Consider the following 27,827-nt stretch of genomic DNA (forward strand, 5'->3'; position numbering starts at 1 on the left):
AAAATTCCTGACTGAAACTGTCACTGACTTAAACCATCTGCCAGTGAAGTTTCAAAATGTAACTGTGAGTGTGCACACACATGATGGTCATAACATTTGATATCATAGCCATGGACATCTTCATTTGATGGTCACTATGGCAAAGTCAATCAGATTTCATTGATGATGTCAACGAAGTACAAGCGAACACAACAGAGGGCCCTCAAAAAAGACCGTCAAAAAAAAAAGAGTTAAATTAAATCATTACTTCATTGTGTGCTTCCAACTGAAGAAATAAATAAAAGCAGATGACACAACACATACATGTGTGTTTAATTTCTAGGATATGCAATTCACAGTTCATTTTTTTCTCCTCACACCTAATTCACACTGGATTCCTGGTAGTCGCTAGTCCCTTAATCTCGCTCAAACTCTATTACCAGCGCAAATTTGGCTGTGACACATAAAGAATCCAGCCCATGACTTAACAAGTGCCACAAAATAATGAGGCCTTAACTGTGGATGAGCACGAAACACTATAATATCTCTTCTTGGACCCACAGTCTTTTGACACCTTGACACCTGGTTAATTGTGAATAACGTCGACCTTTAGCGATGGATCAAAAGTCACGAGAGGCGAAGCATAAAAGCCCCCATCTGAATAAACTTTGTTCAGTGCATACAGCCATCTGGTTTTCAAATGAAGTTAAACTTGATCACCCAACTAGGGGTGGTAAGTTGGTCCTGTTATGGACAGAACCTCAGATTTCGCATCTGAGCATTACTAATGTTTCACTCATCTCCACACAGTTCTTTTTTCCTCCTTCGAATCCACTCTCCAGGCACTGTTCCTTCTCAAACGAGTGCATACCACGGAATACAACAGTCACTCCACTTCCGATCCTCCTCTAACAGAGCTGGGGTTCCCCCAAGCACCCCTCTGCTATGCCACACCCAGATTCTTGTCCTCCTTGAGCCCATCTTTGTCCTTCCTGTCCCTGTCCTCGTTCCATCCCTCTAGCCCCGGTGGGAGGGAGGTGTCCTCCTCCAGGCTGCCAGTCCCCTCGACAAACTCCTCGTAAGTGGTCTTCTCCAAGAACGGTCGCTTGCCGAGAAGCTCCACCATGTCATCCTTGTTTAGAACCTCTCTCTCCAGGAGTCGCAGGGCAACCTGTCCAGCAAATAGGGAGGCAAGATGTGTTCCTCTTAATGATAATGTTGCATATCTCACAGGGTTTTAATTTTCACTAAATTTCGCGAGTTGGGTGCCATTCGTGAATTTAACAACACGCAAACATATTAACTCTGATTCCAGCATGAATGCAACATGTACACATACACTCTCTGTTCATTACTGTATTCCACAATCACAAATTTAAACACTCATAATATTGTCAAAAGTCCATATTTGCGTAAAAGTAGACTCGCTATCAAAATATAAGCTGTATACATTATTTGCTCTCTTCTGGTAACCTTTCAGGTAAAGTTTCTCACGCCAACTTAGTTGTTCAAACTTACGAGACGATTACTACTTTGTATCCCTTATGTGTATAGCAACCTGCGTATTGTGACAATATGTCACAAACATTTAGTTGTGGAAGTTCACCAATAAAAGTATGTTTAATCTGGTATTACAAGTTTTGACTTGAATATCACTCAAACACACCATAAAGATTCAATCAGTAGTCCTTAAATTGTATCTGAATTTTTAAAAAAAAACAAAAAAACTTTGACCTTAAGCCCGATCAGATGCATTAACTGTTTCATGAAAAACAAGTGAAAAGTAAGTTTAGAATTACATGTATTGAAGTTTTTTCTCATCACGCCAGGAGGCACTTGGAATTGAAATGATAAGAACATTACCACTCTGATAATAATTCTATGGACCTTCAGAGGACTCGCCAAAAGAGGGAAGTTACCAACTTTTATTTCGGGAGATGGAGATAGAGATGAAATGAACAGCTGAATCCTGCCACTCACCTTTTCTACGCTCTCTTTCTTGTCGGCAAGAAGGGCCATGGTCCTGTCGTAGGCTGTCCGGATGATGGCGCGCACCTCCTCGTCAATCATCTGGGCCGTCTGCTCACTGTACGGCTTCTCCAGCACCATCTCCCCCTGCTGCGGCATGTCAAACGAGACGTTGCCGACCTTATCACTCATGCCGAACTGGACCACCTGTAAGAAAAAAAATTTAAAACAAGACACATTTGTAAAGCTATTAATGTCAGTCTTGGAGAAGCTTTGTAAAGGTGGAAGAGGGGTTGCACAAGGTTCTTTTGGAAACCCTTAACAAACCTTTGGTTATCTTAGTTTATATAGACAGGTCATCTCTGAGAGTGGAAGCAAATTGTACATTTAAAGGTCATCATAAACATCCTGTAATTTCACTTGCTCAATAATACCTGGTAAATGATGAAAACTACTGTCTCTGTAAACTCGCATTACTGCACTATCACTCACTTACAATGAAATGGTACAGGGTTTTTTTTTTTTGTGTGTGTGTGTGTGTCACTTTCCTTTGAGTTTTCATAGACCTGGACATGATTAAGATTTGTGGGCACTCGTTTTAGAGTACCCAAAGTGATGATGTCAGTCTTTTGTCATAACTTGGGTTGGAACCACGAGTGCACATAAACAGTTTGGCCAGGTGAAGTTGTTTAGAACCAGATGAATGATTATGACATCCAACTTTGGTACTCTATACCAAGTACAGAATATTCTGCATGACCACTGACCTGTGCATATGCCATCTGGGTGACCTTCTTGAGGTCGTCCTGGGCCCCCGTCGTGATCTTGCCGAAGAAGATCTGCTCGGAGACACGGCCCCCGAGCGTCATGCACATCCGGTCCAGCATCTGTTCCTTGGTGAACAGGAAGTGTTCCTTCGGGAGGTACTGGGCGTAGCCCAAACCCTTGCCTCTCGGAATGATGGACACCTACAGCAAATATGACATGGGTCTTGCTATTACCAATTCTCATTAACCAAGTTTGTATTCTTCAGAAAAAAAAAAAATGTATGCCCACACACTTAAACATATCCATTAAAATGAGGGAGCATACACTACAATGATAAATGTAAAAACTACAAGATGTGACATACAGTTGTTATTAACACATACCTCTAAAATACATTTTGAAAATTATAAAAGAACTAAGAATACAAGATTAGATATTTACATCACATCAAGTGAATACATACAACAGTTTCTCATACGGAGTCAAACTGCAAGTTAAGTGCTTGACTACACTATGGCTCCATCTAATACAGATTTACTACAATAACAACTTCTGCTGCAATGGAGTGTCATGATGATGCAAGAAGCCAGCTTCCTGATTGGCTTTTAGTACAGAAAATGACAATCCAGCAAGAGTTGCCTTCCTAGCCTCTTTAATGAAATGGGCCACTGTGAGATATGAATGAATGCTTGCATGATTTCTTGGGTACCAACTGATACAGATGTGCCAAAATCTCTAAAGATGTGGCCACTAAGAGTGACTTGTGACTGAACATTTACACATTCTCATCTTATTTATGATAAGCAGCAGCCAAGTGCTCCTAGAAAAAACAAGGCAAGTGCCAAATTGTGTCTTGCCCATTCGCGTACAAGAAATTGATATTTTTCTAACTCCCAGAAGTTCATTGACCCGCCTATGACCTTTGACCTTGTGGTGACCTTCAACTCCCCAAGGGACATTTACCATCCAAGTTTGGTCACAAACAGACAAAGGGATCAAAACTTATGAGCCATAATCAAAACGCGCCAGAAAAACTTAATGGGCCCTAAAAATTTGTTGACCCTTTCTGTGACCTTTGACCTTGTGATGACCTTTAATTCCCCAAGGGACATCTACCGTCCAAGTTTGGTCACAAACGGACATAGGGAGCAAAAGTTCTGAACCACAATCGAAACGCGCCCTTAAAAACTTAACATTGGGCCCTAAAAGTTCGTTGACCACTGTATGTGACCTTTGACCTTGTGATGACCTTCATCTCCCCAAGGGACATCTACCATCCAAGTTTGGTCACAAACAGACAAAGGGATCAAAAGTTATGAGCCATAATCAAAACGCGCCATAAAAACTTAACATTGGGCCCTAAAAGTTCGTTGACCCCTGTCTGTGACATTCTTGCAAGTAAACTGTAACGTATGACCTGAAATGACCTTTGACCTTATCATGTGACCTCTTACTGCACCATAACATGAAGGTACCCCCAGTGCATCCATCACCCAAGTTTGATTGCCATTGAAGCAACATGTGTCGAGTTACGTGTGATAAGAGTCTTGCAAGTAAACTTTAACGTATGACGTCAAATTACCTTTGACCTTATCCTGTGACCTCCAACGGCAACATAACATGAAGGTACCCCCAGTGCATCTATGACCCAAGTTAGGTTGTAATCCAAGCAACTTATGTGAAGTTATTTGTCAAAAGAGAGTCTTGCAGGTAAACTTTAACATAGAAAAGAGAGTCTTGCACATACTCTTTAACATATGACCTCAAATGACCTTTGACATCATCACATGACCTCCGACAACACCATAACATGAAGATACCCCTAGTGCTTCTATCACCCAAGTGTGGCTGCCATTGCTGTAACAGTTGCCAAGTTATGCATCATAAGAGAGTCTTGCAGGTAAACTTTAACATTTGTGACGGACGACGGACGGACGCCATTTGGATCCCTTAGTCTCGCCTTCACCTCCGGTGGGCGAGACAAAAAATCACATTACCCTCTCAGCACAGAATCACAACCTGAGCATGAATAATTCTCATCGGAGTATTGCAGTCATGAATGCTGCCATCTTTGGTTCTTGTATCAGCTCTTTGTGCGCACAAATACAAATCTTATGAAGCTAAATGGCAATCAGAGTTATCACTTTGAACGTGGTAATAAGCAGTCACGATTTTCAACGACTGTATTTAGCTGGTCTATTTTGTAGTACATTTATGAGGTAACGGATATATAGACATAAATTCGCAGGTCCACATGATTTTGTTTATATGGGGTTCCCCCATACTGTTTTCACTGATCTCACCTTGAGGAGGGGATCAGCGTGTTCCAGGAACCAGCCGGACACGGCATGGCCCGCTTCGTGGTAAGCCACCGTCTTCTTCTCCTCAGGCTGCAGCACTTGGGTCTTTTTCTCCAGACCTGCATCATAGCAGAACAGAGAGTTCAAACACTGTTTGATCAGACCCTGGATTTGCCGTACAGTCAGTATGAATGATGGCATTTACTTCTTGGAAACATTCACTTTATGGAAGATTATCTCACCAACAAATTTATTCAAATGCGCGTTGGTGAAGTGGAGACATTATTTACCTTGGTGATCCTCACACATAACACCCCCATTAAACTGACATAAACGGCAAGAGAACACAAATTGGTGATGAAGGCATCACACAAAAATTTAACTTTGTCCATCCCTCTTGCTAGTCTATGGTTGGAAGGCACTCCTAATTAACTCGTGTTGTTCATGAGATGTCATGAATAGTGATTAATGATTCAAGTACATATTCACAACCTTCATGACAGCCTCACAGCAGTTTAAATAAGTACCATGATTCACTGTAATCCAATCGTTATACATATCAATGCAATACTACATTCGAAGTCTCAGAAATTAAGTAGTCCAAGGTAAATGAGGTAATTCAATGAAACATATGAATTTACAGTTCTGTGGATTTTCAATCAAGGGGGAAAAAATGCAAAGCCGAACATTTTCCTTTCTGTTAGTGAATAAGCAGGCCTTCATTCTGAAATCACACATCAACATTTCATTTGCATCAACCCAGGTGGCAAATGAAAACTTACCTGCTACTACTCTCTCTATGGCAGCCTCGAAGTGCGATGACTCAATCTTGTCGAAGCCATGCCTAGCAGCTATCAGTGCAGCCTCATTGCACACGTTGGCGATATCAGCGCCTGTCAAAGCACAGACATGGTATCTCTTTTATAGCAGGCATGTACCCAAAAGACAATAAATCTGATGACAATCTCAACTGAAATCGATACTTCATACAAGGACTCTTATACGAGGACTCTTATAATCTGACTGGACTCAGCATTCCAACAATGAAAAAGCAATAGCAAGACATTGAAACAAACAAAAACTGACCTATTCATAAAATTCTTGTATCGAGTTATTTTTATTGCAACTGATTGACAAATTGCTCTACATCAACTGAAACCAGCACTAAATTGATCAGTGTTTCAATAGTAGCCATGACACAAGAAATCATGGGCAAACATATCCCACCAGAATGTGGGGCAATTTGTCAATCAGTAGCAATGAAAACTGACCTCTAACAAATGAATTCCCTAAACTGATCATGGAACTACAGCCATAGCAGTTTTGATAGTTATAATGATGACATATCAACGAAAATTCAAAATCAACTTCAATAAAGAGCAAAAGGAAGCACAACAATAGAGATACAGGGCTGCATACTAACCCATTTTTTCCATTGGTGCGACTTGTCTGTCTGACCAGTAGGTACCCAGTTTTTCCATTTTTTACTGGTCCATTTCAGAAAAGGACAGTGATTTTTACTGGTCAGGGACCGTCGGACCACTGCCAGCGTGCAGCATTCAGATGTTAATAGATGCACATCAACAGAAATATATAGCGAGAGTGAGAGACAGAGATGTGTTCACAGTATTTTCTTCCTACCAGTAAAGCCTGGGGTGAGAGCAGCCAACTTCCTTGACATCTGTTCCATGTTAATCTCTGTCTTCAGTGGCTTCAGATGTACCTTGAAGATGGACGCCCTGAAGGGTGCACACAGACATGGCATATACTTCAAATTAATCCTTGACTGACATGTAGGCAGGTATACAGAAAGATCTGCCATCCACAAAATACCATCCAGCAAGAAACCTTTGCTCTCAGTCAAAATCTCTTTTAGCCATCCCCACAATCTCAACAATTCTTTTTTTATTTTATTTTTTTTTTAATGGAGCAAGATATTTCTAATGGCAGCCACAGACCTATGGAACAAATTACCAATGCATCTCAAGCAGGTTGAAACAGTAGATGATTTTAAGAGTCTATTGAAAATGTATTTTTAACTTGACAGTGGATTCTGAAGGTTTTGTGCTGTATGTCAACGTTTTGTCTCCTTCTCTCTTACATGTATGTCTATTTTCCTCAATTTCTAAATTTTCCTTCCTTCAAAGTGCACAGAGATATTAATTTTCTCTCTTTTTTCAATGATATGTGCTTTGTAATTACGATATATTATTTTATTACTATTATCAAAGTGACTTATAAAATACACTGCATGTTACAGTAATGTTTATATCACTCTGGTGACAGGAGACACCTAAAGTATCAATGAGATGATGGCCTTACCTGCCCTTGATGTCCGGTGCCCCTATATAGATTTGTCTGTCAAACCGCCCTGGTCTTAGCAGGGCAGGGTCTAGGATGTCTGGACGGTTTGTACCGGCAAGAACGACGACATTGGTGGTTGTGTTGAAGCCTATAGAAGTGGACATGAAAGAAGAAGAAAACCAAGTGGTGTTGAATGTAGAGGAAATTTTCTTTTTCACAGAGTGTTGTCAGTATTGATATGCTTTGTAGGATGTTTGTGGTAGTTGTCTGCCAACAGATCTGTTTTATGAAGAGTTTGGGCAATGCACTTTCGGGTGAGTTCATTGCTCCCTAAAGACATGATAAGTAGTAATGCAGCACGTTCAATTCATGACATAAGCCAAGCCCAATACAACTGCACAAGAGGAGCTCTGAAACAAGTACTCTTAACCCATTGAAGACAAGTTCCCAGTATACTTGGGAAGGTGTCTATGGGAAATGTGTGTTTGAGCAATATCAGCCCGTCCTCAGTGGGTTAAGTAATCTGCCCCAGTCCATGATGATAACACGGCATAGCAGGAAGATGGTTACGTGTAGCTGGTTAGACTACTTTTGCAAATTCAAAGTAGCTGTGCCTAACTGTGTTCGCAACCATGGTATCCATACAAAGAGTTTGGCCAACTCGGTTTCAGCTGGTCTCGACGTGACGTACATTCCTTTGTTAGATGCTTCCCTCACACAGCTTCATGCTGCCATAAAGTGCAACCCACTGAAGCAGAGCTTCAGTGGGTTGCACACATTTTCGTTAGCGGGTTGCACACATTTTCGTTTAGCTGGTAATACAACTCTGAGTAATTTCATGAGTATCCTAAAATTTTGCCCTTATGTTATATGGTTTCGATTTCAGTCGGTATTGTGTATGGACATTTATGCATGTAAAGTGCTTGGAGAACCTATTTTTTAGTTGAATTGCACTACACAAAAATGCTATATTATCATCATTATGTCCTCGCTTCAACACTCACCATCCATCTCCACCAGGAGCTGATTGAGTGTGTTCTCCTGTTCGCTCTGTCCCCCAAAGTTGCTTCGTCCCCTCTTCCGCCCCACTGCATCGATCTCATCCACAAACAGGATGCATGGAGCATTCTTCCTTGCCATGGAAAACATGTCTCTCACCTATGATTGCAAAAGAAATTGAATTTACATTAAATATATCAAGAGTCGTAGAAATGTTAGAATGTGCAGGCAACATTTTCCCCTTTCAATAGGCAATAACTGAGTAAACTAGAAATGTCGCTACAGCGACTGGTTATACCCCCGCCAAACAACATTTCATAAGCTTTGGTCAAAACAACATTTCATAAGCTTTGGTCAAAAAACTGAGGAAGTAGTTAAATCCGCAAGATCTTTCCTTGATCATCTGCCATTAATATGCCGTTACCATGGCAACGTACTTTCGGGTACTGTCGAAAAATGCGTCTTGCACATCTACAACCAAAGGCACACATCTGTACCAAGTTTCATGGAAATTGGGCAAAAACTGAGGAAGTAGTTTGCAACACAAAATTTTCCATCATTTTGGCTCATAATATGTGAGCTGTTACCATGGCAACATACTTTTGTCACTGTCAAGAAATGTGTCATGCTGACCTATATCCTAAGACAAACATTCAATATGAATTCCATGAGAATTGGAAGAACACTGATGAAGCAGTTTTGCCATGAAGCATTTTGCCCTATATTTTACCAATAACATGCCGTTACCATGGCAACGCACTTTTTGCCACTGCGGAAATATGTGTCTTGCACATTAACATATTCAGATGAACATCTGTACCTAATTTCTTAAAATTGATTAAAAACTGTGGGAGGAGTTCGCGACGCAAGATTTGTACCCATTTTTGCCCATAATATGCCGTTACTATGGCAACGTACTTTTGGGTACTGTCAAAAAATACGTCTTGCACATCTACAACCCAAGGCACACATCTGTGCCATGTTTTATGGGAATCGGTTGAAAACTGAGGAAGTAGTTCGCGATGCAAGATTTGCAACGGACCGACCGCCCGACCGCCCGACCGTCCGCTGATTCCTATATACCCCCTTCAAACTTCGTTTGGCGGGGGTATAATTATTGGCAGAATGTATAAATGATAAAGATATATTACTTTTAGATATTGCATCCTGTAAAAAAAAAAAAAAAAATTGTTCTTAAACAAAACATTTGTCAAATTTTCATTTTAATAACATGATAGGCTTCCTGATGTCATATTGTGACAATGAAAATCTAATTCTTGATGAATTGACTAGCACAATATCAAGGAAAATGATAACACAGAAAGGATAAAGACAATGAAATGATTTCAACAGGGATGAACAAAAAAGTTGATAGCAAAATGATTAAAAACTTCCTAATTATATAAGGAGAAATCACACATGGCAAAATCAAATTAGCTGAAGCTGCCATTCCAATGCAGACAAGAGCACGAATGCTGATACTGACGATGAGTAAATATCTTCCCCACTAGCATGTGACTTGTGCATTAATTATTGGCACCACAGTAAACTGAGTATTTATTTGAACTCTATCATGGCACAAATACATTTGTTCACTTTGAACACACGAGTGCATAAGGACTGTTTTTCTTACATTTCCTGGATGTTACAGAATCATGATTTTCACTTAATAATAATGTGTTGGCACATCACAATACCAGGTACCTGAATATGCCTGGCAAATTTCTTGTGTTTTACTTGTTTGGCATAGCCATGTGACAGCATTGGTTTTTACATCATCGCATCATGTAATTTGGGGGAAATTTGCTACCCACACAATTGGAAAAACATCCCGCAATGCCTGCAGTACTGGTGTACACAAGAGAACATGAATTGCATATCTACTTTATAAAACATTGTCTGCCTACCAAGTATAGCCACAGCTGGGTAGTACGACTGCATTGCATGACGACAAGTTTTTCTTACCCTCGATGGGCCCACGCCAACAAACATCTCCAAGAACTCTGAGCCATTGACGGTGATGAATGGGACGTTGGCTTCTCCCGCCGTGGCTTTGGCGAGTAATGTCTTTCCTGTGCCTGGTGGGCCTGACAAGATGGCTCCCTATTCCAAAACAAAAATGATGAAATGTTTGTGATGATGGCAGTATCATTTAGCAAACATCCTCACTTTGCAGATCAATGGTACCACACTTTCCGAAGACAGCATTGCTCTTAAAAGTTACATGAACTTTCCATAAGACTTGACTTACCGGGGGCAATCATGGCTACATGGACCTGATACGTGTGTTACGGTGATGTGCACATGACCAAGACCAACATATGTAAGTCATGTCGAAAAATAAGGCAGCTAATTAGATGGTCTGCTTAAAGTCAGAACAAAGCTGCAGTAAAACATGGAATTTTTCAAAAGAGGAAATAAAAATAATGACTGTCATCCTGCAGTGCAGTGCAGTCATTGGAAACAAACACAATATCATAGACCCTCACCAAGGTCTTATATAATAGATGAGATATCTATTCTACTTTCTAACTGGAAGTCTCATCAAAACTAATAAACCACTTGAAAGATCACAACTGCTAGCTAAATTTGTTGTTGCCAGACTGAGGATTAACATACGCACATGGTACTTAAAACATTTGCTCATTGAACTACAGTTGTATACACCAAGTTTCACTTCCCAAACTCTAACATATATCTACAACAGACACCCAGCTCAAATGGCACTCAACACTGTAAGAGTAAGGCAGGCAAAGTTTACAGTGAAATGGTCTGATGTATCGAAGGTGGTTTTGTATCCATGACTCAGTACAACGGCATACAACTTCTTCATCAATGTAGAATATTAAACGACAATAACCATATGATTGTCTGTGACACTGTTACTGATATTTGAATAAATCTCATACACTGAGCTCACAAATATAACTAGCCTTTTACACATAACCTACCACATACAACGAAGGTCACAATGCAGCTACCAGCTTACCTTGGGAATCTTGGCTCCCAAATCTGCATACTTCTGTGGGTTCTTGAGGAAGTTGACAAACTCCATGATTTCCAGTTTGGCTTCTTCGCAACCAGCCACGTCTCTGTGGTGAGAACATGACAGAAGTTTACCAATAAACCTCATACTCATATTTTTGTATGCGCTGGGAAATCAGGGTCTCCTCTGATGGGTGATAAAATTCTACTTTACATAGTATCTCTCTCCTCGGCCTCCTTATGATTATAAACCAGTTCACAGTTGCAATCTGACCATGTGCAAATAACAGTCATTGCAGACCTTCTCTTGATATTGTCTAGTAACTGAGGTGATTGAAAAATTGGATAGGTCTTTATGAAAATCATGTTATAAATATAGTGTTTGATCTAGGTGCATATTGAAATGTACAAGTGAATGTGTACTCTTTTCAACCAAATGAAAAAAAAAAAATTCTGTTCATGCCATTCCTACATGTAAGTTACTACTTTCCGCTTGGCTGTTTTTGACTGGTCCTATAACTAAAAGATTACCATACTCTATGTTTAGATTAGTCTGTAGGGGTCATTGCAGATCATTGCTAACTGAAAACTGGTACAATATCATCCTGCAGATAATTGCCTTCCACTGTCAATGATTTCATGTAACACCACATCATGTCTCAAGCTGCCATACAGACAAAAAGTGGACAGTACAAACTTGCAGATCAAACTTTATAAAATTACAGCAACAAGAAACGGACATATTATCAGAATTTATTTAAGCGTCCATTTCTTTACATCTTACATGCCTCTCATGAGTGAGGGCAAAAAAGAGTATTCACCTTCACAGTGGGCTTTTGAAAAGAATATTACAACATGTCTTGGAACATGAAGCTGTCATCAATCAGCTTCAATAAACCCTTCTCTGCTTGGAACCCTGCAATGACAGGCAAATGAGAGCTGCTACCCCTAACAGATTGTACATGTTGTAGACTAGTCACGAGTATACTTGGGCAGGTGTCTGTGGAAAATGCCTGTTATAGCAAAATCAGCTTGTCCTCAGTGGGTTCAAAGAGAGGATGCAGATCTTACGAAAAGGAATGACGTTCTCTCTGTAAGTAATTTCCCCCTTCAAAACAAGCCAATGTGACTGACCTGAATCTCACACCGACGTCCTCCTTCAAGATCTTGGCCGTGGACTCGCCGAAACCAAAGATGCCGCCCTTGCCCCGCCCGGCCCGCCCACCGGTGGCAGGGTTGTTGCGGAAGAGGTATAGGAAGAAGCCAATCATGAGTGCTGTGGGAATGAGACTCATCAGGAATGACCTGCAAAGGGGGGGGGGGGGGATGAAGAACAAGTTTAAAGTACTAGCAACTTGTGCCTTTTTTGTGTCTTGGTTATCTTCAATGCACTTTGCACATTACCTGAGAACCCTCCATCCCTTTTGAAAGCATTAACTCAACTCATAAGTGCCAGTCATAAGTTTTTAAATTGGCAGCCAGTCAACAACCATCAAGAATCTTGGTTGCTGCTACAGTAATTGTAATTAGTAAAAATGTAGACTTTAAATGCTATTGGCCATGCAAGACAGAGTCATGCCCCTATTGCATAAAGTTATCAAACATGCAGTTGATATCAAGCATAAACCTATATATCGACTTTCCTTTCATCCACTCAAGGTGTAGGATTCCCAATTCTTCTTTTCACACTTTTACTCTACTGCAGAGTCAAATCCAATCAGTGGTTAAGTAGGTCCATGACTGTGTGTACAAAGTGACAGCATTTCTCTTTATCAGCCACTTCATTATGCAACTTAATTTCAAACTGACAGATCAACATGAAACAGTTACCAAATGGGTAAAAGTAAAACAGATTAAGTGAGATCAGGTAAGGTGCAATTTCTTCATATAACAAGTCATTTTTCAGTAGAATCCAAGACTTTCATTTTACATGTATATTAAAAGTATATCAAAAGAGAGTAACAAGTAGAAAGAAACACTGACCAAATTTTTAACTCAGTACAATACTCATATTATGGTAAGCATTTATCCTTTCTTTTCAGTGCTGTTCATCACTATACACTAAGCCCAGTACAGCTACTCACCCATCGCTCTCCGAGCTGTATACTACGGACAAGTAGTTCGGTGGTTCAATGCCCAGGTTAGCCTGCGCTCCCTCCAGGTTCCTCTCGAAGGTGTCTACACTTCCAATGTTAAACCACACGTAGCGCTGTGAGCCATGAACATTTTGAAAGAGTTATTAAAGTCAAAGGCAGCCATCAAATGACAGAGTATGACGCAAGGTGGCTGGGGTGTTGACATACAAGTTGGGAATAGGCATGTTGTGGCACTGATGATGACTCATCCAAATAATACGTCCTTACACAAAAGGTCATAGCATGTTTTTAATACTCGCATCCTTTACTGCATTGCAAGTGAGTAAGAGATACTATGAGCACTCTTACAATGTGGAAGGGAATTCAAGTAGACTTCTATGCAGCTAACTGCAAGATGAAGATGAAGGCTTCCTTTTGATGTTTCTTGTTTTTTATGTGATCATATGCTATTACCTAATTTTAGTGCAATTATTATCTATGGCAATCAATAACAGAAGACAAGAAAAGCTGCTTAAAGACAACTTGCACAAAAGCCATATAGCCCTTTTCATCACACAGTATAATAACCTCTCTTTGGAAAAGAGGTCTGTTTCTTTATATCATGGTATATAGAGTAAAAACATCACCGATCATAAGATTATTGTAAAGTTTCATTTTTCATCCACTGTGAAAAAAAAGAAGGTAAACATATGCAAATGGATTGTTTTGGTTTTTTTTACTTTTATTACACTGAATTATGGTACATCCTAATTGATCACTGTGACCCATCTTAGAATTCATATGGAAAAGATGGTCGACAAAAGACATGAATGCTTGGTGCAAAGAGTGACAGAGGCATACAGCATGGAATATCTTACCCCTTTAGAGTGACCGGTCTTCAGCCAAACTCTCACAAACTTCTTGTTCACAACTTCCACTCTTTCAACCTGCACAGAGCAAATGTGAAAGCAAAGTGTAACGATGATAAATATAATAAAAAAATGCTCACATTTCTTGAATACACTGCATAATAAGGATCAGCAAATCATATCTACATAGCACATATCACAAAATATAATTCACGTCTCTATGCATGTGCGTAATCTATGCATAATCACAATAACACACTTCAGCATTGGACAATCATTAAAGTATATTTTCACTGACGGTTTGAAAATATCACATGGTCAATAAATTTTGTTATTTAGGAAAGAGGCCCTCAACAGTCTCTTCATAACAGCCCTACTAAACAGAATAAATAGAATCACTATCATTCAAGAAGTGGTTGAGAAGAAGCATTTTAAGATACAGACACAGTGATGGACACAACACAATGCAAAATAAACTACTATGGCATATGGCCTTTTTTACGATCAGTGGTGTAACTTTTGTACTCAGAGGGTCAAAATTTCAAACAAAATATTTTTTCATTATTCTGTTTGATTCCTGTTGGAAAGTATTCAAATTTTTGAAAAAATAACATTTCAGACCTTAAAGCTGAAGAGTTATTGGTGTAATTTAAGGAAAACCCTGGCACCTGAAGTAAATTTAAGCAAAATTTTGTTTTCATGAACTGCACCATAATGACAAAACTCTGTAGTCAAACTTCACCATGCAAAGTTTATATGGTTAACAACAATATATAGTTTGTGAATCAAAACTATTTGGGGGTTGAATATAAAGTGATTTAAAAAAAAAAATACATGAGATTTATAAATTTTTGGTAAAAATACCAATTGACATGCAATTTTTAAGATTTTAACTATTTATTGGAGGGCAATCCAGGTCAAAATCTATACTATAACAAGTCTTTAAGAAGGGCTACCTTCCTATGTAGGTTAAATGAAATTCCAATCATTTCTTTAAATCTTGGATTTTTCACACATGGATGTTTCGGAGGTGACAGTTAACATAATAGAATGTTTCGGAGGTGACATTGATATTAACACTCAGTTTTTTTGAGAATAAGTGACAATAACACAAAACTTCTTCGTTTTATCAATGTTTTTAATAATTATAACTCGAGAACAAGAAATTAACTCCTGTTTCAAGCAGATAAACCACACAGAACAAGTGTTTTTTTACACTTCATTAATTAGCATGGGTACCGGTAGTTTGCCTTCCATTTGGACGAAGGTTTTAAGCTAAATATTGTAATCTGAAGAAACATGGCATTCCATTTTCTACCTTAAATTGAGATGAGGGTGTGAGATTATTTTAGTAATGTTTCTTTGCTCTCAGAACGTTTTATTCCACAACACCAGGGAAGAATCACTTCGTTTCGGAGGTGACATTCAATGTTAACATTGTGTTGAAATATTCATTTACAGTAAGAATATGACGGACATAAGCTAGATATTGTAACCTGAAGAAACATGGCATTCCATTTTCTACCTTATATTGAAATGAGGGTGTAAGATCATTTTAGTAATGTTTCTTTGCTCTCAGAACATTTTATTCCACAACACCAGGGAAGAATAACTTTGTTTCGGAGGTGACATTCAATGTTAACATCGTGTTCAAGTATTCATATAGTGTATGTCCCCCCCCCCCCCCCCCCCCCAAATTTACAATTAGACTTTGGCATTGATAGCACCCAACATGATTAAATCAGCTAAAATCTCCTTTGGGGTCTTAAATTATAACATCTTAGCTCTATTTTGCAGAAAGCCCCAGTCAATTTGGTTAAGTGGTCTCAAAGAAATGTGGATTGTTATAAAGGATGTCAGGAGTCTGATTCTTCCAAGTTTAGCACTTGGATGCTCTTGGAACTGCATATTAATGTGTAAACACAATATACAGAAGTTGGAGGGAAGGGATTCCTGACATGCTCTACAAAAATTTTCATTTCTCTTTGACCTCTGAAGCAAATTGAATGGGGTTTTCTGTAAGGTGTGGGAAATGAGTTATATTTTCAATCCCTCAAATTGTATTTTAGATTGATTCACTATCTTTAAAGTTATCGTTGCGGAGGGTACCATTGTAATTTTTTGGTGGGGACATAGGTTATGAATGCCAACAGCAAAAATTCTTATTTGACTTGTATTATGTTTTTGTTTGCACATAGTATTATAAATAGATTAATTCAAGGATGTTCATGAATTCTTCATCATTCTTGATAGCCACCATACAAATGTTATAATATTGGTGAAAGGTGTTTGGTTCATCTGGGATAAATTTTCTATAATACCAGATGCATTTAAACTATTGACATTACTAAAATGTATTTTATGTATCTTTCTGAATTGCTTGAAAATTACCAGCAAATCATATATATATTAGTCACTTTTGAGAGTAAAAAGTACAAGATAAGAAAAAATCATTTCATTGTTTTGGAGGTGACACAACACAGAGACAACCCAACATCTCAGGTGCTAACTAATATATTGTGAACATTCATGTCTTTCCTCATGGCTTTAATTTTCAAATATAAGATCTTTCTTACAGTTCTTACTTGTTATTTTGTTTAGTTATGGGCAATTCCATGAGAAATGTTCACTTTGGTGAAAAAATGAAGTTTTGAGTTTCACTTAAGTTCTCAAATATTCTGAGAAAGTAACATATATATTTTCATTTTTCACTAGTCGCATCTTTGTCATTACAAAATTTTGTATTTTTCTCAGTCAATGAAAATACTGTATGATGTGTTGCAATGATGCAAAAATTTGGCTATTTTTAAAGAGTTTAGTGTTCCTGTCTCTAAAGAAGGCCAGATATGTCCTAGAGGCCTTGTTCAGCTTTTAAATTATAGTCCAATGTATATATCAACGGAAAATCACAACCAACTTCCTTAGCATTCATCAGTTTTTGACCCATTGATCCTCAAAGTTGTGTGATTTCTATAACATTTGAAGCGTCATGTCCGTTACGTTTTTTACTACAAGTTTTCATAGCCAAGAGGAAATTAGTGTAAAGTTGCTGCAAATTCATTTTCTATGTTAGGATTGAATCCCCTTGCATGTGTGAAAACCACTTTTCTATACCACTTCTAGTTTTCCTGTAAATGGCGTAACGGACATGACACTTTGCGTAACGGACATGACACCTCATATTAGACAAGTGGCAGAAATAACACTGTGGCCCAGTGAAACAGGGTGGTGATTAGTTTTAATTGCTTGAGCATAGTAGGACATTTTTATACTTGAGTAAATAATTAAGTCTGCACATCACTCAATAAAACAAAAACAAGCAGACTATGCTTTCTGCCACTGGAAGACTGTTGATTTCAGATGATCTTGCTACTGTACCCTGTTACACCGGTTTGATCCATTCCCACCTCTTGTAATCCTGACTGATAAACAGCAGCTGTCATTCCAAGGAGTATTTAGACAATGGAGTTTCCACTGCTGGCCTTCCCTTCAATACTTTAAATGAGCACTTTCTACATATAAGTACATTGTAGACCACATTTAACACATATCCGCCATGGAGTCAACACAACAGCCAGGAACTCCTGCACAAATGGATCCTCGTGCATCCAATGAACATGATCACTGATGACACAACAACAAAGAATCCAGCATCACTGTCTTCAATGATGGTGTTGCCTCATAATTTTTTTTTTTTTAAAGTTTGTGCTACATCTCTCATCTCTATGACTCTATAAATCCACACCTTCAGTGGCACGTTTAATGAGATATCACTTGCCAAGAGGGCTGAGAATGGAATTGTTTGCTTTGTTGTTGACAGTACATGTAGCTCTATCGTCAGAGAAAGTCAGTCTGAATGCTGCCTATCCATTTCATCAATACAACTAAACTAGATGTACCTCTATGCCAAGGGATATACCGGTATATATGACAGTGCACAGAATCGTACAAAAAGCACAATTTTGAGATGCAATGAGAAGATGTTTATCCACTTAAAGGTACACTGTATAATCATAATTCATATACAACCAGTTGGTACGGAAAGCATCCAGTATTTCAAAAAGTCCTACTCACAAGCTTGTGAGAATAATGTAACCAGTACACCACTCTTGCAAGCCTAAGAAGTGCCTAGGCAAGCAATAAGTTGATTATACAATTTGAACAAGCTGAATTTGCCGTGAAGAAAACAAGAAATACTTTGTTGCCCAGGTGACCACTCTACATGGAAATGGATTATATGTCGTGAAAATTCTCAGAAAAAAGAGGGGCTTGATCATTCACTTCTAGCCAAGAAAAGAAAGCATTTGTTGACAATGATAAAGTACTGGTACTAGCAGTGGAAGTTTTTACAATAGTCTATCCAAGATTGGATAACAAAGGATGATTCTACTCCAAGGATGACATTAATGCCAAATGAAAGAACTTTGCAGAAATGAAATTTACATACCTTATTTCTTTCAGATGATAACACTATTTTGATAATGGTACCAAACAGTTTTGTGGTCCTGTTTCATTGCATAAAAGTTGATGCAATCCTGAGTGCATTTTAATGATGTTGTATTCAAACTTTTTATTTCATACAGATCTGGTTCGTTCTGTTTTCTTTGCCTATCCGCAGATATGGAGACATGGTCTTCTGTGTTGTACATGTATGCCATTGTGGTACTCTGGGCATTGTACTCCATGTGCTTTAGAGTAGCTGTTAGATCACTGAAATCTGCAATAAAAGGACTTTTTGATGTTTTGTTCAAGAACATAATGTAGTTAGCAGTGTGCATTTATTTTAATCTTTTTATTTTGAAACAAAGAAGTGAAAATATGGTTCACCTTACAAGGGTGTCATGTCCGTTACGCTAGTGTATAATACTAAGTATCAAATATTAGGCCACTAAGAAAAAAATAACCATAGTATAAGATAGTAATATGTCCTATTTTGCTATGGTGGGTGGTAGTAACTGGAAATTTGTCACTAATTGTAGCTAGCTGGTGCAGGAGCGAATTTGTTTTATATTTCTTTGTTTTGTAAATATATACAAAGACTAACCCCCCTAAAATGATATAAATATAAGAAATATTACATGATTGCCGTTATGATGTGCGTCCCTATGTTCTAACCTTACTATGCCAACAATTGAATATCTGCTATATCTTGTAATAACAAAATTCTCTTAGCTTACAAAAAGTGGACAAAACTGTCATGTCCGTTACACTCGAAGTGTCATGTCCGTTACACAATATTTTAAACTATTAAAAAAGAATGAACAGTAAAACTACTCTAAATTAGGACTTTATGAGTAAAGCATGACCTCAAGGTTTAATCAAGACCAAAACCAGCTGCATCTTATCCAAAAATTCACAGGAATTTTCATAATGGTAAGTAGATCAAAATGCCTTGTCCATTTAGTGTCATGTCCGTTACGCTCGCTAAAAATGCAATTTCTCAACAACCACTTGATAAATTTCCATGAAATTTTCTGTGTACATTACATATACTTAAATGTGTCTGATAAACTCAATTAGAATCTTTTGGAGACTCCCAATTTTACTGTGTGATGGTTTGAATCACAAAAAAGTGGTCTGAATGTCATGTCCGTTACGCTGGAATTGACCTTATTCTCTTTCATGATAGTGGATACCAGCTCATATTTTGTTTTAGATTGTAATTCATACTAATCTTTAGCAAGTTTTTACAGTTTGGTTAAGACAACAGTTTGTGTTTCCCAGATGAAGAGAGCAGCATAATGCTTTTGTGTGAACTTATGGGGAAATTTTTTTTTTTTTTGTTAAGTAATTTTACCCATCAACTTCTCAGAAGGTCCCGGACACAAACTGGTCTCAAATAACCCTATAAGGGACCGAAAAAGGACAAGTTCACCTCAATAGACACGAGGGTTGAGTAAATACAGCAATATTAGTAAAACACATCAGTGAGAGTTTGAGGAAAATAAGGCAATCTGTTCCAGAGTTATGAATTTTTGAAGTTTCTGCTCAGTCAAAGCTGAATGAGAAGACTTCTATAGCTTGTGATGTCACACGTGTACAAGGATATAGAGAAAGTATCAAGAAAATTCAACATATTTTCACTCTTCTTGCATAACAAAAGAACACTTGACTTCTCTCTTTTGGAAGGCAGGGTGAATAATATTGCCCTAACATACATCAGCAGCAAGTTGAAGAAATGTGCACTTTTTTCAAAAAGTAAAGTTTTGTGAAATTCACTTATATTTTCTTTATATCGTTGTATGCATGTGACATCATACACTGTCGTAGTCGTCTCATCCAGCAGTGATTGCATAGATACTTTAAAAAAAACATAACTTTTGAATGGATTGTCCAATTTCCCAAACTTTCAATGATGTGTTCTACTAATGTTGTTGCATTCACTCAATCCACATGTATATGAAGGTGGACTTGTCCTTTAAGAAACCATTTTCTTTTCCTTGAAATTCCAGTACTTAAAGCCAAATTCTAAGATAAAACATATAACAAAACAAGGTAAACACGTCCTCACAATTATATTGAGATAGAACTACAAATCTTTTTTTTTTTTTTTTGATCTTTCCCTTTCCAGTCCTGGGGACTTGTTCCTCTGTTCACTTTAGTTGTCAGATAACTTCAATAATCTTAAAAATACAATGTCATAAACAGTTGGTTCAACTTGGAAAATGTAATAATTATTGTCATATGTAAAAAAAAAAATCACATAATTTTGTTTATGATTACCACGTTGTACATGGAAAAACAACAACTAAGAATTCAAGAACAAGTTGTGCACCAGCTATAGGCATGTGGCCTTTTTGTGGAGTTTGATTATTTTATGATTTTTTTAAGATTGTGGCCTAGGGCATGCATGAACTGCCTCATGTATCACTTTGGTATCAAGGGAATTCTGGTGAGCTAGGTATATCTACAAAAGTCACTTCTATTGTGATGATTTTGTAGATATTAAATGTATATGAAAATGTTAATAGATAGTGAAAAGGAACTGAAGTCTTGCCTTTCACTATCACATAACAATATGGTGTTAACAAACAATGTCACCTCCGAAACACAAGAAAAAGCAACCTACGTGGAAAGCTGTGATTGGTAAATCTTCACAACTAAATTGCTTAAATTGGAAATCAAGCTTCTAAGATGAAAGCATCTATATGTTTACTTAACTAAAGCAGGAGAATTGATCTTGATTACAATATTATATATACAACAGATGGGTGTATTTTGTGCATTCTCTTTGTTAAAAAAGTGAAAAAATGTAGATTTGCCCTAAAACGTACAGTATAGTAATAAAGATAAAAGTGAGAGTGTGTTAGTTGATTTCTCCACTTTGAGACTTATGTTACTAAAATAAATGAAACCATTGGTGTACATGATATGGTTTCTCTTCAATAGAAATGAGCAAAAACTCTTGTTAACAGTGTTTTGTCACCTCCGAAACAGTAATTCTTAGTTTTTATTAGATCTTTTATTAATCTCTAGAAAATTCTCACTTCCTGTTGCCATATTACTATTTTCATCCAAAAGAGATTCCTGTCAATTGGACAGAATCAAACAAAATTGCTTTGTCTTCGAGAAATTATCAAATATAATACGCTTGTTGTTTCGGAGGTGACGATTGTTTCGGAGGTGACAAGTGTTAACGGAAAATTGTAAATTGCTCCGAAATGAAAACAACAGGCTATATTTCTACTACCTTCCTTCAGAGATAATGTGAGGGGATATGTTACATTTTTGTAAATGTAATGTATAACTGATGTCAAGAATAAAAAAATCAAATACATAAATCTGTTGTCTCGGAGGTGACAGAAAAGTTAACGGAAAAGTTGCATAAATTTATAAACACTCACCAAAAAATAATAAGCTATTTGAATCAAATAATCTTTGGATCGAAGTTAAGTCAGATTGATTACTATTCTGTTTTGATGGAAATTAGCAAAGTTGAATTTTATAATTGTGAGCAAGAGCTAACTCAAAAGAGGTGCTAATTGTTAACGGAAAATGTCACCTCCGAAACATAAAGTTTGGACAATTTCAGTCTTTTAAGAAGACAAAGCAGAACCTGGTAGACATAATAGTTCTTAATGTTGGATACCTGTCTATCACCACAACAACAAAAATAATGAAAAGGAATAAACAATTTAATATGCTAGGTCTGACAAAAAAAACCATGTCAGAGTGCATACACCAAAAGTGTTGGATTTCAAGCATGTAAGTGTATGCCACATCTGAAAGAAAAAGAGAGGAAAGTTCATTAAGGTACCCAAGGTAGACACTGTGGGTGGTAAGTTTATGAGAAAAAATAATGCATATCTGTCAGTGTATAAGAAAGTTATACACCAATTAGTGCCAAAACCGTGTTTTACACCACTGATTGTAAAAATGGCCATATATTAATGGGCTAGTTAGCTTGAAAAGTATTAATCAACTTCACATTATCATGTGATTTAATGAGGACTGACTCAATAATTCTAGCTTTACCTGTCCAGCTGTGAGGTAGTCATTGACAAAGTCCTTCCAAGTGATCTCCACAGCCGAGCCCCCCATCATCAGGTAACCCACGGCGACAGCGCCAGCTATCGTCACGGCCACGCTGAACATGAGCTGCTGCCGATTCTTCTCGTCTATGGGGGGTCTGTTGCCCCCCGCCCCGCCCCCTCCTTTGCTCTGCGACAGGAGGCTCTTCCAGAGGTCCTCACCGAACCCTTTGTTGCCATCCCGACTCCCGCTCTCGGCCTCCTGCTTGCCATTGCTCCTGCTAGGGGGTGGTCTGGAAGACTCCGCTAATCATTTTTAACAATGGGAACAAGGTTTCAATCAATGTTTTGATAAAATCATGATGACAGGTCATGGTAATGTGGATTATGATGCTCTTAACTAGATAATTTCTATATATTGCAATCGAATACCGACAATTGACGGTGAAAATGGGGGGGGGGGGACACTTATATAAGATCCTTTGAAATATCTAGGGGAAGAGTCATGGCAATGGGGGTCTCTATAACTGCAAGTGAGGTATCATTAGGGGTTGATGAAATACCCATAACACTATTGCATCATACAGCCTTATTATATGCATGTAAATGGCAAGGTTTATGATTAGGAATCATATTCAAAGCTGTTCCTCTCTCACCAATGACTTAAGGCCAGAGTATCCTTTTGGAGAAACTAGTAATGTTCATTGCTTGGCAATTCATACATTTATGTGCCCCCCCCCCCACCCTTCTCCCCAAGCAGGAATCACCTCACGAATGTTTAATTTTTTTTTTAAAGAGATGGAATAGCCAGGGCAGTATTCCTCAGTGGTCTTAAAGGAACACTGAGGATGCTGTAACCAAAATGATAGTGGCTGAAAAGTAGCTAAATCTTTCCAAGATATAACACTAAAGCAAAAGTGACCTTTACAGCACACAGCTTTGCTTCAGGAGCCTAGATTGATAAACCAACACACCTCCAAAGAGGATTTGAATGAACTCTATCTTGAAAAAGAAAGAAAGAAAAAGATAAACTGCCATGGTGAGGACTTTTACAACAATTTGGTTGGAGTGACCTTTAACGCTGTATGGGAATTTATGTAATTTGATAAAGCACATGTAATAGATGCTTTGTCATGTAAAAGCTTTCAGTACTATGAACCAAACTCAGCTGTATTTGACTATTGGTAGTAAAGTAAAATTGGATGGATGACAAGTGATGTTTTTTTAAGTGCATCACCTCTTGTAACCTTTTTCTACATTTTTGCACACATTTTTGCAGACAGGTACATTATGAAAGGTTACACATGTGCAACAAACTCAGCACTTAGAACAGAAGCTTATTGCTGTTCTTTCACCACACACACGCACACAGAGACATACAATTGTACATATACACAGGGAAATAAAAATCACTAAACACAAAGTTCTGATGATGATTGATATACAATGTAACTATAATGGCTTGATATTTACATGCTTCTTTGGCTGTCTTGGGCTTCTTGGCTGCCTGCTTGGCATCTGGGAAGAACTTCTCAAAGCCTTTAGGTGGTTTGGCGGCCAACCTCAGCCTGGTTATAAGACTTGATAACTTCCATACACTGCTGTTGACATCTGAGCTGCTGCTTAATAATCTCAGCTGCAAAGAAGAAGCAGTGCATCATACATGTGAAACACACTGTACTGAACAACTGAAAAATGGTCACAAGTTTTCTGGAGTGTTTGCAGCCATCAACTCAGGGTATAACTCACGATCGTTAATAGTCAAGAATATTCTTAGGATGATTTAACAAATGAGAAACTGCAAAAAAGCAAATTGTATAAAAAGCAATTACGAATAGAGGAAAGCCACCTCTAGGAATGAAAGGACTGTACTCATTTGCACATGTTTAGTCAGCTTTTCGAAGACAGTGCAAAATCAACATTGGTTTAATATTAACACTAACAGTGAAATTATTGTCTTAAATATTGCCTGATGTCTACGGAAGTCACATATTATTGATTTGCTACACATTCACACATGACTCCCCATGCCTACATGTGAATGAGCATATGAATAGCATTCACGCATCATCTGCAGAAATTAGCCAACCACGGCCACTCTGATGTATTGCCATGACTGGTATACAGCGTGCCCTCCTGATCTGTGTGTTAGACAAATGCTGTAAATTAAATCCTTGGTGAGTTGTTATTGTTTGTTCTTTCTTCTCTCTCGGTTGGAGCAATAAGAGGGCGAGAGAGAGAGAAAACAAGCTACAAAAAAAAAAATAAATAAATAACTTGCAGATTCTACAGATGTACAACAACTGCTGAGGGGAAATATCAACATTTTTTGTTTCACAACTCAATCAGGCCAGGAGCATCTAGGGTCTAAACATTATAGAAAGTTTTCTGGCTAATTTCAGCAGAACGTGTTTCCACAACAGGCAGGTATGTACCAAGGTATGTAATGTACACGTGCATATGATGAGCTGTGAGGAAATCTCAGACTGGTAAATTTATTCACTCTCTCTGCTTGCACTAGCTCTACAAATTGTTTATTGCAATTATTCATGGGCGTAACTGCATTATAAATTCTTTGTAATGACATTGTCATTGTAGAGAAGCTGAAACAGGCGAGAATATAATTTTGTAACTTAATATATCAAAATTTACATAAAGTTTAAGTTTTAGGTCAAAACTGTGCATGGCTTCTTCCGTTAAATTCGAACTCCTAACTGTTAGACTGCCAAACTTTCTAATGTTATTAATATGAACATAAACATTTTCAATGGCATCCTAATCTCAGTGACAGATTGATGGGTTATCATTTCACAGAAATCATCTCAGCTCATGTAATTAATGTAACAGGCGTCTAACAACTGTTAACACTCATAGGGAATCTACAGTCTTGTACGTGGCCAATGATACATTGTAGAACTATTTCTTACTTGCAACTAAATTTACCTTTTTGTTTTGAGGCAACGCCAACCAGACAAGTACAAAACTACACAGTACAACTACCGTAGAGCTACAACAAGTGCGATTAACTTCACCGGTTACATCATCATGCATGAACATTGAAAGGCGTCGAAACTGTTCCCTAACTTACCTGCTTCACTTTGACACTTTGTCCCAGACTTCTGCTCAAAAGTCGCTCTACTGTGCCATGCAGTCGAATACAATTATGCGCCATTATTAAAGATTTTGCAGCAGCAAACTGCTAGGTATGCATGTATCACAGCACAGCCAGCAACTTCTTCTTATCCAGGTATATACGTGTATAAACGTTCATGCACCTGCAGCGCAGCGTTGTTTCTGTATCTTATGTCATTCAACCCCTCTAGCTCTCGTACGATTGTGTACGTGTGCGCTGCGGCGCTTGTACATAACAGCAGAATCATGATCGTCTAAATTGCGCGATTACGAAATACCCGTACTTCTATGGTGTCTTCAAAGCGGAACTGTGCCAGTCCAAGCGGTCATGGATCAGTCACACTAGCATACAAATTGCGAGTGAGATTGTTTCGCAGAAGTGTCAACTAAGAGGGTTTAATGTCATACCTATGACCAGAAGCGGATCTAGGGGGGTGGGGGGGGGGGGGGGGTTGGTGGGGTTGCAACCCCCCCCCCAAAAAAAAAAAAAAAAAAACTTAATTTTACAAATTTTCATGGGGGGGGGGGTTAATTTGGCAATGACCTCTATACCAAAAATAGTGGTGTTTTAGATGCAAGAAAACGCCATTTTCACACACAGATTTTCAAAAATTCTCCCTACTGTGGGAGGGGGGACACCCCCCTCCCACACCCTCCCCCCCCCCCCTTTATAAAAAGCTAGATCCACCCCTGATGACCTACTCACTTCACCCACGTGTGAGTATGGATGTAAGTCTGAATTAGTGTATGTCTCTCTCTTTTCTCTCTCTCTCTCTTTTATGCATGTTTCGACAGATAAAAGAGAAAGGGGAAGTGGTGGAGGAGATAGATATACACAAGTAGATAGATAGATGGACAGGCAGATAGATGGATTGATGGACTACATAGATGGAGATAGGTCAAGATTGGGATAGATAGATAGATAGATAGATAGATAGATAGATAGATAGATACATACATACATACATACATACATACATACATACATAGGTAGGTAGGTAGATTCTTGATGGAGTACACCCTATAGCAGCTGCAAACACAACTAGACTGGGATGAGTTGGTGCAGTGTGGCAGTATGAGATGGTGCACATGATTACACCAGGATATGTACGATCAAAAACGTGATGCAAGTAAAAGATGCTCTTGAATTACAGCATCCTGTCACCAATGGGAGGCTTCATCCTTCTAATAGCTGGAAGGGCAGCCTCTTGGAAAGCAGCAAGGGTTTGTGCTGTTACTGCTTGAGGCGGTAGACAGTTCCATATACGGATGGATAGATCCTTATAGATGGGTTTTGGGAGGCAGGTAAATGAATTTCCCATGAATATTCCGATCCGTATGGATGGATAGATCTGTACAAATAGATAGATAGATAGATAGATAGACAGACAGACAGATAGAGATATAGATTTAAGACGGATAGATATAAATGAATTATTTGGACAGAGCCTTGACAGCATGACTGAATGAAAGTCTGGCATTATATGAATGTAAATCACAAGGGGCCCCGAGAATAATACAGTGCACTCCCATTATAACAAACGTTTCATTGTAATAATTAAACTCTGGTCACAACGAAGTAAAAATTCATGCCACAACATCATCCGCTCTGTTTTTATTGTCTATTTGTTCGGCTATAACACAATTTCAATTTAAAGAAAGAAAACTGCTGGTCCCAAAGATTTCGTTATTACTGCAGTTCACTGTAATTTGTGAGGAAGTGCTATGTCTGCTGCATAACATTCATGGGAAAATTCTTATACCTGCCTCCCAAAATGTTCTTTAATCTGACACAGTAAAATATTCTGGATAAAATGATTTCCTGCAAGGAGCTCAACTTCATATTTCTTTAGGCCCTTGAATACAGAGCTAAAGTATCATTTGATAATAAAATCAATACCTTAATTGAAAACACACACACAAAAAAAAACACACACACACACACGGACACACACAAACTCAAAATTTTAACAGCGA

The 27,827-nt window shown here is 38.2% G+C and overlaps 1 protein-coding gene across 1 annotated transcript; it reads right to left on the bottom strand.

The window, feature by feature from the left end:
• LOC139728961 (mitochondrial inner membrane m-AAA protease component AFG3L2-like) lies at nt 1–25,926 on the bottom strand. Its single transcript, XM_071639888.1, has 16 exons — nt 25,807–25,926; nt 24,192–24,354; nt 22,723–23,024; nt 14,257–14,325; nt 13,388–13,512; nt 12,438–12,608; nt 11,308–11,410; nt 10,284–10,421; nt 8,324–8,477; nt 7,338–7,467; nt 6,657–6,754; nt 5,798–5,908; nt 5,019–5,134; nt 2,715–2,915; nt 1,960–2,154; nt 1–1,150 (listed from the first exon to the last, which is right to left on the bottom strand). Exons 1-16 carry the CDS (start codon nt 25,888–25,890, stop codon nt 923–925), a joined length of 2,388 nt encoding a protein of 795 aa, XP_071495989.1. The 5' UTR covers nt 25,891–25,926; the 3' UTR covers nt 1–922.
• Nucleotides 25,927–27,827: the final 1,901 nt, after the last annotated feature.

This window comes from Diadema antillarum, unplaced genomic scaffold (genome assembly GCF_040938485.1).
Source record: "Diadema antillarum isolate AM-2024a unplaced genomic scaffold, OU_Dant_1.0 seq00000207_RagTag, whole genome shotgun sequence".
Lineage (NCBI taxonomy): Eukaryota > Metazoa > Echinodermata > Echinoidea > Diadematoida > Diadematidae > Diadema > Diadema antillarum.